This window comes from Lepeophtheirus salmonis, chromosome 6 (assembly GCF_016086655.4).
Source record: "Lepeophtheirus salmonis chromosome 6, UVic_Lsal_1.4, whole genome shotgun sequence".
Classification (NCBI taxonomy): Eukaryota; Metazoa; Arthropoda; class Copepoda; order Siphonostomatoida; family Caligidae; genus Lepeophtheirus; species Lepeophtheirus salmonis.
The window spans coordinates 16,311,666-16,328,925 of record NC_052136.2 but is presented as its reverse complement, the minus strand read 5'-3'; the positions used below and the strand labels follow the sequence as shown (position 1 = coordinate 16,328,925).

Sequence of the window (17,260 nt, the reverse complement as noted above, 5' to 3'; positions counted from 1 at the left end):
GTAGGTTTACAGTGTCTCGGTCCGGTCCAGTTCAGTTCTGCATGTTCATAAGCTAGAGAGCTCATGTTTATTTTGTTTTGTAACTAATTATTTATGCTTTAATATATCGAAATATGAATAAATTTCAATCAATAAAACTTCATTAATTATTATGTGTTCAGATTTCAATGGACCACCTGGTCTTGACAATGGAAGGAATAAGATTTTGTTCACTAACTATCCTACTTTGTTCGTACCTAATCTATCAAAAAAAGTACAAATCTAGTCATTTGATAGGGATTTTCAATACCGATTACTTTGATTTAATTCAAATATCACAGTTTATCATTGGCATCAAGTAGTATACCATGATTTATTCTTAAGCCAATTGATGAACTTTTATCAACATGTATTTGAAATTTGTGCCTTTTTTGTAGTACTGTCAGGCCCCAAGATGGCGTCTCCTTCAATTGTGATACAATTTATTACATCAGTGAAAACACTCTATATAATATATTAGAGACATGTAGCAGTGTCCTTCACATTTTATTAGCATACATACATATATTTTAGAGTTTCACTACGAGGCATCCACCATTTGTGTAGATATATGCACGTATCATCATAATGACATAGGTAATAGAAAAAGATAAACGACACCCTTGGAAAATATCTTTTTTTGACAAATAACTATTTATGTATTAAAATTTATATGTATGCATATAAATACATATAATTAAAAATGCGATAAGGGAAACTTAAAAATCTATTTCTAAGACTGAGAAATATTATATGTTAAAGTACAAAAGTGGAAAACAGTATTAATTGTTTGGATTTTTAGGTCATAATCGGCAATTTTTAAGTATCTTGTACCGTCCCAAATATTATCATGAGTCAAAAATGGAACTTTCTATATTTTTTTAGTATTTAGTTAACCAGGTAAAAATATTGTGTAATTTGTTTTTAATCATTTAAGGAAGTGGTTTATAAGCTGAGTTCGATTAGTCAGTCTCAGAGTTAGGTGGCAGTCAAGACACACATCCGATTCATATTATATGTAATGACCAAAAGTGGGCACCCACTAATTTTTCGTTAGTTCGCTAATTTTTTGGCTGTTCTGCTATCACTAAATCCGCTGATTTTGTAGGTTCATGGACCCGCAAATGCTAATCCACTTACGTTATTTCATTAATTAAATTATTTTAATGCAAAGGTTTGTTAAATTACCTTCCCATTCCCTCTGGCTAAGAGTGTTAGTCGTTGATACTTTTTCCTCACTAGGCCTAGTAGAAGTTGGGCTAACAGAGCGATATAACCCCAGTAACGGGTTTATAAATATATCCATTTGAAGATTGGATTTTATTGAACCCATTAAGGACCAACTCAAAGCGTAACTGAAACTATAGGCTCAAATATCAAATATTCAAAAGCCAGTAGATCTTAAGTAAGTATGAAGTTATGATGGGATCAGCATTCAAATAATTTTAGTATTCCGTTAATTTGTCGATCCACTAGGGTTTTTTTAGTACTCAAATGAGCGGATTAGCAGAATACCCACTTCTGGTAATGAAACGCTCTGCTTGACCAATTAAGAATGGTTAGTTGAATGTTCACATGAAACTGGTTAGGTTTAGTGCCTCATACAAGGTATATAACCAGTGATTTAAGGGGTCTAGCATGTACTCAATGATGGCATAACATAGTAAAAATTTAACCCTAGTTGAAGTGATACTAGTTGTTAAACAAAAAGGAAGAACATTTGAGGAAAACTGCAAACTATTGAGCATTATAAAACCTTAAAATCACACAATTTTCAAATAAAATGGCATGCATCACCCCTGAGAGGCCTATAACTTTGTCAAGTCAGTTTTTTGATTGTTTCTAATAGAAAAGGTCTTTACGTAAGGTAAATTACCCCGAAAATGAGGCAGTCTATGTAATGTACATATAGCAAGATGAAAGAGGGAGAGAAACAAGAACTTTATCTATATAGCTAGAGTGATAGATAAGAAAATAATCATATGACTAGACTATTATATAGGTACTTATATACAAAATACTGTTATATATTTATAGCTCTCTCTATATATAAATAGAGCAATCAGTAAGTCAAGATCACCTCTTCTCGCACGATATTCATGTGATTAAATATAGAAATTCTCTATACAAATATTTAGAATATTTGAAGTAATATCATCTTACAAGGGACATAGGAAAGAGATATTAAATATCAATTGAAATAATAATAAGAAGTAACAGGTAAATGAAATTATTCAGGCATACTGTTATATTATGCGGAAATCTCAAGGATACGATTTAGTGTAAAATTTAGCTATCTAGATTGGTTCATAGTGGCTAAGTAAAGTGAATAGGAGGAAGGCCATTTTCATGTCCATTTCAACATGACGACAAAATATGATGGGCATTAACTATTAAGATCCCGTATGAAAAATGTTCTATAACAACAACAAATCCAATCTACATAGGTAGCTACCTAAACAAAGCCAGAAACTTCAAGATCAAACAAGAGGAGAGTGGGAGTCACGTCTTCGCCTTGACTATAGTAATAATAATAGCCAGAACGAACTCTTGTGTGTTAGTACTAAAACAATCTTCAAACAAAAATCAAGAAAAGGAGAAATTTCAAATATATTTTTGTACATCAAATACATTTAGTTTAATATTCCATAGACATATTTCGATGAATTCTTGGCTTTGCACTCAAATTTATGGGATAAAATGAGATAACCAATAATGTTACCAATCATTTGATTTATAAAACTTAATTAGTCTCCACTATAACCCCTTTCAAATACGTTAACAGATTACAGTGCAATCTTTATTAAGCGGTCAGGCAAAATAAAATGAAAAAAGGGACTGCTTAATGCAGGTAACTTATTAAACAAGGTTTCATATTTTGTAACAATTATAAATTTGAAAATTGGATAATGTTTTCTTTACGTTTTTTAAAACAATTATTTAGTCTGAAGTTAGTCATTTTATTTCCTGTTCTAAGAATTGAAGGCTTAGGTAATAGAGTTGAGAGTTATGTGGGCTGTACATTGTTTATTTTAGTATTGGGGGTTGGGCTTTTTTTATGAGTAGGTAATAAAAAGTTTAGAGTGGCGTTAATTTTTGCTACTTTAAGTGCAACTTGCGGCGCTTCAAAAGGATTAATCAGATAAAGTTATTTATAGAAGTGACTGATAATTATTAATAGAATACAAATGTACTCCAGACTCTATTTAGAGAAATATCAAATATGTACTTAGTTATTACAAAAGGTTAACTCTCATTTGTTTTATCAGCAATAATTATAATTAGTTTTGTGCCGGTCCTTATAAATAGTGATGAAAAGAGTGTGTATAATGGGAATGTTAAAAAAACCGAAAATCAACATGGTAACCCTGAGGAATGTTTTGGTGGAGATTAAAGATGCTTTAGAAGAGATCAGCTACAATCACCTGTGGCAAGGGTGGAAGGGGAGTAGGAAATTAACAAGGACATTGGTAAGAAATATTCCGATGTCGATCCCCAATTCTACTTTATGTCTATCAAGGACTTACAACTATAACTCCACAACAAATCTTCAGGGTAACGCTCCGTCTGAAATGAGCACACACCGAGTGTTCATTCAGGTTTTGAATATAATTGAATGTAGTAGAAAAGGAAGTTCACTCCTCAGGAATTAAATTATAATAACAACTGCCGGTAAGGAAAAGAAAATTAATTCTTCAAATTACCAATTAAAAAAAAAACAACAAAAAAAAACGGGCCAGCTTCAAAATTCACATCACTACTTATCGAGGACCACGGTCCGGTCGAATCCCACTGGACAGTCCTTGAAGAAAGTAATATCAATCACTTAAAGACCGGTCCTAATACTGGACTGAATACATTGGAACCAACACAACACTACTTGCAATGCTTCCTAGGAACGTAGGTAGGCATATATTTTAAATTGTATATGCGACTGGAAATGTGCTTTAATCAAGGGCATGTCTTACAAAAGTGATGAAAAAACAGGAAATTGTAGTGACTATCAAATTTACTACTACTCTACTAAGCAAGGAATGCCCTTTGACATCTAATCCGCAAAGTAAAGTAACAAAATATGATTAATTCGTAGTATATTTCCCTGTTAGGCATTAACATGTACATAAAAATATTGTGACTATATACACAATTCAGCAGAATAATATTAACACACTATGGAGCAACGCATCTAATAAGGATAAATGAATAATATGACACTCAAATATTGACTTCATTATCGAAACAAGTGAATTATATGAAGCCCGCGTCGACATAAAAACAAGCTAGAATGATTTTTCTCAAAATGGAGCCTGGTCTACATTTGTATTCTTCAACGAGTTCATGGTCGTCAATGTATATTACCAATGGATTCTGAATAATCCTTTGAAGGCGCCGCAAATGGGACTACTTACAGTAGCAAAAAATCCTTGTCACAATGAAAGAATTATGAATGCGTAGATTTTATGTATTTAAAAGGGGATCATATCGGAGCCAAATAAAGTCTCATAAATAAAATGAAGGCTCTAAACTATAGTCAATCTTCTTGGCAATATCAAACCATACCAGAAATTGAAATATATAGCCTATCATAGACGAAAATAGGTAAATGAAATATGGGGCGATATTTATATGATAAGAATTGAGGGACAAATTGTCGTAACTCAAAAATTAACAATATTGCTATAATTGCCGACATATCATCCTAAAAGTATAATATTCAATGTGAATATTTAATAAAAAATGGAAATTCAGACTGATGAAATGAATTTCTTCCATCCATTTTATTGTACAAAATTGAAAACACTATTATTCATATTGAAATAATGGAGTTTCTCTCAACAGTATTTGAGTTACGAAAATTTGGATCTCACCCATTATGTTATGTTATGTTATAAAAAAAGGGCATTTCTCAGTCTCTTAATTTTTGTTCAAGATTGTTTTTGTGTTCACCGCCTACATGTATGTTTTCAAACACATAAACACGATGTTGTATGGATAAACAAGTACTGCTCCTGATATTATATTTAAATAGGTATATTGAACATACCCAAAGTTGATGAATGTATTCAGTAATTGCTCATGTTTCCCGTTTCTTGGTTGAAAACATTTTTTTCCTACATAATCATCACGAAAAAGAAGTCATAGCCTTGACATCTTTATGAATATTTATGTTATTTAAGTTTAATTACTTCTATTTATTCTTTTTTTTTTCTTCGTAAGAACCCCAAATATATGAGGTTTAATTGTTACCCATGAAGATAAAGCCTTCAAATGTACTATATGTACAGTATAGGTAGACATAGGCATTTTGTTGTCTATTTCTTTGGTATGTTAACAATATAGAGGACGCTAGAAATATAAGACAGAGAGAAGTTTATTCTATACATTTTAAGATTGAAATAGTAATAGGTATTAATTTGTATCATTCAATTTAAAAAAGTATTAAATTTTATGAAATGTTTCATTTGACAAAAATTTTATTTCATTCAACTAATTTATGGTTTATTCTACAAATTACCTACCGAAAATTAATTTTGATGAATCCTTTGCAAAAAATCGCAAATATAGTAGTAAAAAAAATTAGAAAATGATGCATTCTATTTGAAAGGAACCATATCAGGGCTAAGTTAAGACTCATAGATCAAATGATGGCTCTAAACTATAGTTAACATTATGAGCATATCAAATCATGCCATTAATTTGAATACAATGGCTATAATCGACCGTAATATGTTAATGAAATATTGGGCTGAATATATATGGTGTATTTTTTTTTTTTTTTTGACATTTACCCTTTCTTGATTATTTGCTCAAAATTGTTTTTGTGTGAAACGATATTGACATCACTGACATTAGGAGAAGCATCTAAGCTGAATAAAGTGAACTATTACATTTAAATTGATTCTTTTTTAGGAGTCGTTGACATAACTACAGTATTTCTAACTAAGTATAAGTCAGGGGCCTTACTCCTATATGTATTAAAATATGTTATGCTATGTCTTTCAATATAATATTACAGCAAATGACATACTTCTTAAAAAATGTATTAAATCACAGACTTCAACAACATGTCATATATATGTTACAACAATGAACATTCTAGAGAGAGAGATTTGAAGAAAAATAAAGAAATTGCAAATAAAGCGTAACATATGTTGTGTTTAAGGGAGCAATGTGTGGAGATGATATAATGATTTGTACTTGTATGACAATAATGATATAACAAAGCAAATCTACCTGATGTTGGATTACATTCAATTTATCGCTGATATGATATTTTCTAAGGGAGGCCATGGGCGATCCTCCTAGCCTGGGAGATCGTGAACCTCCTAACTTTGGGGAACGTGGAAACTTTGGAGAACTCTGCTGCATTGTGGAGTCAATGATGGAGATTTGTGATTTAAAATTTTCTTGTGCTTTTTAACATATTTTTTATATTAATAATATTATTCTTTTTTTGTAAAATCGACTATTAATTATAAAAGAAGAAACAACAATAATAGCCAGAGGGCAACGCAGCTACAGGCAACGTCTGTACTTTACTAAAGACTAAAATCCTTTTTGAAGTAATGTCTCGTTTTTCAAACTCTCGGAAAAATACACAATAAAAACTTCCCATCAAAAGAATGACGTAGGAGGAGAGAGGGAGGAAGAAAGAGGGCTATATCATCATTAATCAACAATGCACACGCCTGAAAAAGTATCCCAAATGGAATGATCATTCCTAAAAACCACCTCCAAAAATACTACGATATTAATATACTCATAAAATAAAATGCTACTATGCACTTTATTATATTAAGTGCATTATTCTCTTCACTCATTTCAAAATGAAGATACAAGGAAGGAACTCAAAACTCATACTCAAAGAATTAAGCATCAAATAAGGTAAATAAAAAACATACCTTTGTTGTTGTATAAGTAGATCAATAATGTCATAGGTGGGCACTAGACTATCCCGTTTTCGCTTAACATTTTCCCCCCTCAGCACAAATACTTTTACTGCTAGGGACACTCAAAAAACGGACATTGACAAAGTTTATCAAATCTTAATACCCTTTAAACCCGGGTTCCCCAAACTTTTGATGTGCCACGGGCTGGCACTTATTGTATACATATATTGCATTAATAAATCTTTTTACTTCATAAGTATGAGTGCATCTTATGAAAATATGATTCTCTCTTCGTCTCATTTTATGAAATAGACACAGATGCATTCTTTAGTCTATTCGATATTCTGCAGAGAAGCTACCTAAAAATATCTTACGACTGATAATAAAAAATGAACATTCAAACATTATTCTGTGGCGCGAGTCTATGCATGAGGATCCATACTTTAAACGATTAAAAACAAGGTGTACAATACTTTTTTAATGACAAACCAAATACTAAGGAACATAAAAGTACAATTTTTATACTCATAGCTAGAGTTGTAAATCCTTAACACTTTTTAACAAGCGAGTATTTTTTTGTACTTACCACCATGAACAGTGTTTTTTATTTATTTTCTAAAGGCACTTATCATTATTCTTGATAAGAGAACATCTGAGTATAAAGTGTATACATGGAACACGAGTTTGAATACTCATGAGAGACAGAGAGTAAGTGTAAGTCCCTGTTGGACTCGGAGTAGAATTGAGGATCGAAAACGGAGTAATTCCTGCCTATGTTCTTGCTTGATAGAGAGTGTGATTTGTATGTATATCCTTTCTCTCTTAACTACTTCCAGCTAATCAAACAAAACATTTTAATTGCTAAGCTGCCCCCTCTAAACATTCTTCAAATTACCATGTTCATTTTTTGCCAAAAGTCCTTACAATTTACATTATCCTTTGATACAGTACAAGAGGCCTAAAAATGGCCAATTTCGACAAAAAATATCATTAAAAAATATAATATGAATTGTACTATATATATGTCAAAAATACCCTCAAAGGTCCCAAATATTATCTAAGTCAGTTTTTTATCGTCCTCAGAAGAAAAGGTCCATGTACGGATAAATAAAAATATTAACCCAAAAACGGGGCAGTATAATAATGAATAACCATTCTAACAAAATACTTTTATAATACATAGTATAGTAGGTTATAGTGGGTGGGAAGAATAGACTATATGAAGTATAAACATGTACAAACAACGTCTTGTTTCGTTACTTGCAACTTTTGTAGAAGTATCTATAAAGTTACAAACATACACAATGTTTGATTCTAACAAATAATACCCTTCAATAATAATATCAATTATTTCAAGGACAATTATTTTTAGAGACTAGCGAACTTAACCAATATATTATTATTAATAATAATATTTTAGGAAGAACTAAACAAATGCAATAATTAATTCAAATAATCATTTATTATTATTATAGGTAATAGGTTCAAAGAGATAATATTTATAAATATAAATATCCTGTCATTGCATATCAAACAAAGGGGCCATAGGAAGAAGTATGTAACAAATTATAACCCAACTGTAAATCCTTTAGTAGGTACAATCACAATATTTTGAAGGTTAACTAGAACCCCCATCCTCCTCCCACAACAACATCCGAGGCCTACAACTATGTACTCACGAATTATACTCAGTCATAATAATAATAGTAGGCACTTTTATAGAGCCCATCCGTCACGCTAACCCATAATCACCATCATCTTCTCGCTTTTGAAGACAGGAAATCCAAATGACAAAAGAGAATAAATAGTATAATAACTAGTGTTGTATCGACTTGACTCGAGTGGTTAAGGATCGACTTGAGTCGATAAATTAGAAAAGCAAAATAGAAAGATAAAAAATTCAGTTGCAACGCATACAGACTGCTCTTTTATTACGTCAGTGATTTTTTTGTTTTCACACCTTTAATGAACTAATATTTTTATGTAGTATTAGTGTATGGTGTTACCTAGCTAATACAAAAATCTCTAGTGTATTTTGTTATTTATATTTTGGCTTCTGATTCTTTTCTCCGAATCAGTGTTCTGAACGTTGATTGGTTGAACTAGAATTAGCTCCTTGTAAGCTCTGAACAATTCCTTACTACTATTGATCAATAATTTCATACTATCAACTTTTTTCTCTTTCTTTTCCGGGGAAAGGTTGCATGATACAATAAGGGTCACAACGTGCGAGAGATCGTGCAATTTGTTACAAAACAACCCGTGGTATATGCCTAGTTTGTCTCATCAGATATTCGATGATATACATTAAAAATTATGATTGATTAGAAAATCCCTTATCTGAGACTATCGAAATATTTAGTAAAAATTCAAAGATAGACAGTTTTGTCCTAACAGGGACCTCCTCAATAACATTTTCAAAGGTAGTATTTATTAATGGTGAGGAGTCATACATGGTGACTCCAAGCAGCCCCCCCCAACAACAAATTTATGATTAAGGTACTCCCTAAGATAGGATTGGACCGAAGAAATTAGGGCAGACACAACCATTAGTCTAGTTTGTCTCCTCACATAAGACCATTTATGTTGAGTCAAAAACTCATGAACTCAAGTCGATAAGTGTTTGAGTCGACACAACACTACTAATAACATACTTGTTGTAAGAATTAATAATACAAGACTCATTCTATGTGCTTGATAAGTGATGACCCTCTAAGTATGACCTAATAGACTTCTTTTTTTTTTATACTAACTAATTGAACCATTTTGAGAACTGTTATGGGAGACGACGATACAACAACATGCAGGGGGGATTTTTTATTCTTCTTCTTTTACTTAATGGTTCCACATGGATCATTAAATTTTATTACCCAGAAGAACAAGGTGTTTACAAGGGTCCTTTAATACCTACTACTCAAGAAAAGAATATATATTTATTACGGCCTGACTTATTATATTGTCTCAAGTTTGATTTCCTATGTCTTATCTCTATAGTTGTAAAAAAAATATGACGTCTCGGTATGTTTTTTTTATAAATAAAAAAAAACAGAAACTTAGATAGTCACCCTGACTATTCATTGAATTTTTTTTTTTCAATCAGGCATACATAGCAGAAATTTCAATTTTTGTTTAGTTTTTTTAGAAAACAAAAATGTATCTTCTTGCAAATTTGGTGGGCCTTAAAATAATTCACATATGAAACGCTGACCGAATTTTTAATTACATTCGATCCAAACCAAACTTCTTTAAAGGACCGAATTAGTTCGACCCAACAAAAATTATAACGGTGTAAGACGGGTCTACTAAGGTATCCAGACCAAAATCCAAACTAATAGTTTGTCCATAGATTAGTGATGTATCGCATATACATCCCAAAATACAGATGCAACTCACGGCGTTACTTAACTAACACAATAACATACGGTTTATTTTGTTTAAGTGGTCGATTTTTCTGCTTCTTTTTCCCTAATTAGGATTTAAAACATTGATTGCTTGAATAATTATACTCGGCTCTTGTTCAGCTGTGAAAAATGATTGAATAATAATTCCATAGTTGGGGAGAATGGGTTCAAAATCAGCCAGCTATCAATTGATTTTGGACCTTTTTTAAGTTTCTTTTCGTATGAAAGGTTGCGTGATACAATAAAGGTAACGGTATTAAATTCGCAAATATGAGTGTTTGATTCATTACTAATGCAATATATATAGACCTATGATATAAAATAATAATAATAAAAAAAGAATAGTTCACACTTGTACGCTAAAATATAAAGTATTATTATTACTAGGTACTTTTGTGACGAATTCCTTATTTTTTAAAATAGAGTTGATGTCATCAAATAGCAAGTAATGCATATATATTAAATGTAGTCATAAATATGTAATTTGAAATGTTGGCTTTCGGTATGGAAATCCTAGACCGGTCTGAGTACTGTAATAATTTTTGTTGGACTAAACTAATTTGGTCCTTTGAAGAAGTTTGGTTGGGACCATCCCCCATACCCCCCATCAAATATTTGTGATTTGCATTTCTTTAAAAAAAAAAACATTTTCTTGACTTTTTTTTCTTAATGACCGTTTTTTTAATAGAAAATACATTTTCGCATTGTACGAATAAATCAAGTCGTTTGCACAAATATATGACAATTGCCCCTCCGTCTCCAACGCCTATGTTCATATTTGTACAAATCGTATAACTAGGATGTGGACAAAATCTGTCCATAAAATAAGACCGAAAAAATCGTTCCATTATTTGAAAACGATTGAATCTCACTTTAATGCTTGAGAACACGATCTCGAATGAAATATCGGTCTAACTGTTCTAAAAAAAAGGACTTTAGTCCGAACCGATAAAAAAAATAAGTATCAAAAACTATTTATTACGTCCATTCAAGCTAATTTATGCACATAATTATTTAAGTCGCTTATCAGATCTAGTTATAAATAGAGCCGCATGTTTATTATAATATTAACAAATAATTACCAACTTCATGTTAACTTAATTATAAATTAAATTTACAAATTTTGTATAAGTTGATCATTTCATTTCACATTTAGTGTCTTTTACATGTTTAAAAACACCCAACACAAATGTATCATTTAAAATGAATATACTACCTATGTAAATAAGGTAGACAGTTATAACTCAGATAGCAAGTACATATTTTGAACAACAACGATGGTTGTCAATGTATGGTTAGGCTGAAGCAAGTCCGTTTTATCTTACGAGCACTTCTCCAACACCTGGGTAACTCGTAATACAAGCTATAGATATACATACAAGACAGAGGTCAAATACTCCTTATTTTCACCTGTGTGTGTGTTTTTTTTTTTGTTTTTCTCTCTCTCATTTCAATTCAATACAGGTGCAACAATTAAAGCAGCAAAGGACAATGCTAAGTAAAGATGTAAAAAAAATGAAGGATTTTAAATGGGTCATAAAAATATAGTGTATTGAATGGAATACTTAAGCTATTAGGAGTGCAACATATATTTTTTTGGGATTAGCTTCTTACCTACTTATATATTGGTATAATAGAAACCAGAGTTTTGAGTACTTAAAATATATTAAGTATTTTCACATTTTTAAATAAAAGTTATCCAAATAGTGAAATATAAAATTTCTAAAAAGACGAACATATCCACATTTTCTACGGAAAGTGTTGACCTATTTGTTGTAACAATATCCCCTGCTGTGGATAAAAAACTCTATCAAAAATAACTGAAAAGTCGCCAGGGGCGTCCGAAAGGGATGGGCTGGAGGGGCAGTAACTCTCCCCAAATTAAGGAATTTTTGTTTTTATTAAAAAATTTAATGCAAGTTTTCAAAAAAAAAAACTTAAATTTTCAAAAAAAATTCTACAAAATTTAATTTTCTGTGAACAGGTGTAGAATTTAGAATTTTTTTCAAAAAAACATAATATTAAAAAAAAAAATTAAAAATATTTTTTTTTCCCCCCAAAAACCTTACACCCCAAAATATATATATATATAATTATGAGGACGCTCCATAGAGCAAGAATAAATTTACCAATCTTCAAAATATGGAGATATTACATACTTTCCACATTTTTTTTCTACCTATACAGCAGTTACATTTTAATTGAACTTCTTACTTCCATCCTAAATATATTCAAACAAAGAATGCAAAATTTAGACACACTTTGAAAGACGTGGGATATTTAAGATCCTCCACTAATCTTCGTACTATCCATGACTACACAGTATGTTAAGAATAAAATAAAATGTTATGCACTAATTAATTCCCTACATTTATTTCTGAAATAAATTATTACATAATTTCGTCAATACATTTGCATAGTAAGTATTTGCAGGAAAATACAAAATATAAATAAAATCTGACTACATTTTTATGCAACTAATCAACGAATTGCAAATATTGATTCGATTTAGGATCAGTGGTCTGTTGCACACCTAAAAGCTACCTGGAAGAATATCATCATTATAATTAAGCTGAAGATTCTATATTAATGCATATTATTCACGTACAAATTTAAATAATGGAAATAAAAAAATGCGGAAATATATGTGGATAAAAAAATGGTATAAAGGAAAAAGTCAAGACAAATTTGATAAGACCAGGAAGTTTATGATTATGAAGAAGAATTTCATTTTCTTCAAAATTAAAGGAACAAAAAGGAAACATTTTCAGGATGGATTCGCCCTAATGATTCTTTCATCACTTGCTGATTAATTTGTTGACTTCAATCTCTCAAAGGAGGAGGAGATAGGGAAAAATCTTATCCAGGAAGGATGATTTAAAATAAGATTGACTATTATTTTACAAGTAGAAATAATAATTAATCTTAAATCCAATCGGAATCTATTCAAAAAGTTCCAGCATTTTATTTCAAATATTTTTTTTATAAATAAGACTTAAATCATGATAGAGGAGAGAAGGGCATATTATACGGAGGTCATAGCAGTACGTTAATTGCATTTAATTAACGTATTTAACATAATAAATTGAAATGTGATACCCTTGTTTGTTTTTTTGCAAAAGATTTATTAAAACGATAATGAGAATACATATATTTTATATACAAACTACGGGCAAAAAAGTTGCAGTTTTGAATTGTGACAAAACTCCACGTCTCTCACAAATATGAAAAGAATGTTGGATTATATTAGAGGTTAAACATCAATTTTTTCCATAAATTATACTGATAACAAAGGCTTTTTTGTCATATTATGCATACATACAAAAAGATATAAAAACATAAAGAGGAACAAAAGACCTGATTGATGACAAAATAAAGATACATGATGCCCGTCCAATTAAAATCAAGTATGACAAATTTTTCTCAAAATTGAGTCTGGATTACACTTGTATTCTTAGAGGAATTATTGTCTATTTTTATGAACAAACTATTATTCTGATTAATTCTTTAGAGGTGCCGCTAATTGCACTTAAAAGTAACAAAAATTCTTTGTCACAATGAAATTAAAAATTGATAGATTGATATTTGAAAGGGGCCATACCGGGGCAAATTGAATCTCATAAATTAAATGAATGTTCTAAATTATTGTTAACATTCTTGGGTATCGCAACTCATGCCGGAAATTCGAAAAGAAACCCCATAATAGACATAAATATTGGATTGCATGTTTATATTGAGACGGAAACAAATTTGACATTTTTCCTTTTCTTGATATTTATTTAAGATTGTTTTTATGATAGCTCGCCACACATGTTCGATCATGAGAATGTTGAAATAATTAAAAACATGGACTTTTCAATATAGCAGAATGGGGGGGATACAAATCTGATGTTTTTTATAAAGGAAAATGATTTGTATTAACCATTAATTTATGTTGATAAATTGACATTATTTAAGGTAAGTTTTTCTATCTTTGGAATATCTCCAAAAAAAAAAACACGCAAAAAAACAGCTGGATGCTGATGACTATGCAATGAGAAGTTAGTATAAAAAGAGTTGTATCTAAAAGTAAACATTGACGCTCATAATATGTTGCTGTTACTATTTTCCTTTTCTACTTTTCAGAAGTAGGATAATATTAGGAATTGAATTCCCATCGTATCGATTCCTAGAAACTAAGGGAGGTGTATTTTGAGAACTAGACAAAAAAAAAAAGAGGCCATTTTTCAAAACGAATAACATGACATCATAGAATGGAATTCTCAACCAACTACTAACTACGACTACTATTAATAATAATATAAATCTTTCAAGCGTTAACTGTACAAAGTTACATTCAGTCCTACACAGGATGGCACCTAGTCATCGTACCACAGTCTTACTATATCTCGTAGTGTTAATGGTATCATCAGTTCAAAGTAGCAGTTGTGATAATAGTGATTACGGCTCAGAGTCTCTACGAAGTGGTGGAAATGATGTTATCTTAGTGAGACAAAGTGATGGAATCACGCTCAAATCAACACCTTTTCAGATCCAAGTGGGGAAATTCTCCAACTTTTTCTCCTTTTGGCAAACACGTGAGGGAAAGGAAGTGGAGATTTATGTTAATGAGGTTAAAGGTCCAAGGAGTATGTTTATAACAGATTCAGGAACAGCTTGTTTTCGAGACAATGATGACGAAAGATGGGCATCAGAGGAATGGAGTCAAGTTCCTATCAAAAATGGAATCAACTATGGACGATTTCACATACCCGCTTTGAGTATTGATATTTACTTTAAAATCTACTTGCACAATCAGGTAGTTAATAAACTAAATATTTACTTATACAGAAGGTAAAAAAAAAAAAAAATCATTGTTTCTTCAATAGGATGATAGATTAGTCATTGCAGATGTGGATGGAACCATCACTGAATCAGATGTAAAAGGGCATGTCTATTCTGTGTTGGGGAGCTCTGCTCATCACCATGACGTAATTCCTCTTTTTCAATCTATTTATAAACGAGGATATCAAATCATATACCTCACTGCTAGATCTATAGCACAAGATGATGAGACACGAAATTATTTGTTTAAGGTAATGGAGTGGGGGGGGGACTTTTGAACAAACAAATAACAGCAAAAAAACATGCTAAATTAACTTTGTTTCAGACTCTAAAAAAGGATGGGCTGCCTATAGGACCTTTACTCATGTCACCTAAACCTTTAAGCGATGCTATTATTGATTCAACACTTGGAAGTCCTCGTTGGACAAAAGCAAAAACACTCTTAACACTATTAAAACTCTTTAGAGAAGGATCTGGTGTAGTATGGGGCGCTTATGGGAATAAGAAGCATGATGCAGAGGCTTATAGAGATGCAGGGATTCCTAATTCCCGCATTTATTTGGTGAACCCCAAAGGAGAGCTCCGACGAGAAGATGGGGAGGGAGGTCGGACTTCGTATACTCAACAACAAAGTGAGCTGGAAATCCTCTATCCTTCCTTCTCTTCTTCTCCTCATTCTTCTTCCCTCTCCTCCTCTTAATTCTCATTTGACCTTGGAAAGGAGTTCTTGAGCTGAGAAGAAGAAAAAAAGAAGAAATGGGGGGAAAAGGATGAGGAGGTCTGGAAATGGGGCTTAAAAGGGAAGACCATCTAAGAATGATTAATTTACTATGAGGGACTTACCACCCCTTTTCTGGAGGACTTTTCTTTGGACGACATCCTTTACTCTTGATCCTCCTCTCTCCTCACTTAGATTATAACTTCAAACATGGGGGGACACTCAATAGTCGTCCACTCCTCTTCTTTTTTCTCCTTCTGGCTTCTTCTCTTCAATTAACTAACGAATCTTGTTGGAAAAGCCGACTCCACAAACAAAACTACACAAATCCACGACGTAATCATTCACTTTTTTACTTTTTTTCTCACTCTCCACACAGCTCTTTTCTTAACAATAAATAATAATGCCTTATCTATTCTCAATTTCCTTAATGAATAATAAGTTAATACTTTAAATGTATTTATTCCCTTACTACTAATGTCCAAGTCAGCTCCTCATTCCACTCCATACACAAAAAATCCTTAAGCTGAATAAGATAAATAATAGTCCTACTACATAAATATAAGTTGTACTACGTGCACTACACTAAGCACTCAGCAGCGAGCAGCCACCACTACAAACGAGAAAAACGTTAGAGGCGGACACGCAAACTCGCTTTACCAACATAATATTTAAGATTTCGCTGCTCCTCTGTTGTGCTGTTGTCTTCTTTTTATTTATATTATGATTTATCATTTATCTACAGCTCATACAGATACTTACTTGAAGTTATTCCCTCTCGGGATCAACACACTGCAGCTATTCAGTCCGCGCAGACACACGTACACAAGTTCCCCGGCAGCACGGAGGGCAACATCTCTCACTTACACACATACACAGAGAGAGAGAAAAAGAAGAAAAAAGGATAGTAATTGTTGTACTCGTCATCAAGATTTAAATAAACATTCCTCTTTTAACAAACCAACAACCCAACGCCCACCCTCTCTGAAACCTTATTTTATCAACAATGCAGCAGAGCAATGCGGTATAATTTTAGATTATAAATGCCTATAAAAACTGCCCAAAGCCGGTAAATAATACTTACCTATCTTTGAGTTCTAGCTAAAAGCCTACGCATAAAGTAAGACCTTATATCACTGCATGAATTTAAAAAAAGGAGAAGTTCCTCTTGAATAAATATAGGAGGGAATCTTTACTTAGTAACTATAAGTCTGACATCATGCGTCCTAATGGGCTGGATATCGCATAAAATAAATAGCGAAGCATAATATTTCATTTGTTTGAATAAAGTATGAATAGGAAAAGTAGGAGTGTCGTATATATTCGGTATTTACTATTTATGATATAAATAAAGAACCTACTACCTAGATGGAATGTTGTTTAAAGAATGACGTCATAGTGTGATAGGA

General features: G+C 31.7%; 2 protein-coding genes across 11 annotated transcripts in view; one reads left to right on the top strand and one right to left on the bottom strand.

The window, feature by feature from the left end:
- Nucleotides 1-16,468, bottom strand: part of dia (diaphanous related formin 1) — a 30,693-nt gene extending 14,225 nt beyond the window's left edge. For 4 of the 9 annotated variants that reach the window (XR_011780549.1, XR_005865230.2, XM_071889071.1 and 1 more), the window contains exon 1: nt 6,253-6,650. Coding sequence is in view for 5 of the 9 variants with exons in the window: in XM_071889071.1 (XP_071745172.1) it covers nt 6,253-6,387 (135 nt within the window). In the remaining 4 variants the exon portion in view is untranslated. Of the gene's footprint in view, nt 1-5,062; nt 5,365-6,252; nt 6,651-15,976 lie in introns of those variants that run through there. The other 5 variants (XM_071889076.1, XM_071889072.1, XM_071889073.1 and 2 more) reach the window with 4 other exon arrangements.
- LOC121120853 (phosphatidate phosphatase LPIN2) lies at nt 6,647-16,811 on the top strand. Of its 2 annotated transcripts, none has more exons than XM_040715753.2 (4): nt 6,647-6,903; nt 14,435-15,107; nt 15,178-15,384; nt 15,459-16,811. In XM_040715753.2, the coding sequence occupies exons 2-4, from the start codon at nt 14,661-14,663 to the stop codon at nt 15,831-15,833; spliced, it is 1,029 nt and encodes a 342-aa protein (XP_040571687.1). In that variant the 5' UTR covers nt 6,647-6,903; nt 14,435-14,660; the 3' UTR covers nt 15,834-16,811. The 2 variants fall into 2 exon arrangements, with proteins under 2 accessions (XP_040571687.1, XP_071745178.1); XM_071889077.1 differs by lacking the exon at nt 6,647-6,903 and adding an exon at nt 14,358-14,377.
- Nucleotides 16,812-17,260: the final 449 nt, after the last annotated feature.

Coding starts and splice junctions, on each gene's coding strand:
- LOC121120853 (XM_040715753.2), top strand. CDS start 14,661: ATGGCACCTAGTCATCGTACCACAGTCTTACTATATCTCGTAGTGTTA. Junction 15,108..15,177: donor AAATCTACTTGCACAATCAG/GTAGTTAATAAA, acceptor TTTCTTCAATAG/GATGATAGATTAGTCATTGC. Junction 15,385..15,458: donor CACGAAATTATTTGTTTAAG/GTAATGGAGTGG, acceptor ACTTTGTTTCAG/ACTCTAAAAAAGGATGGGCT.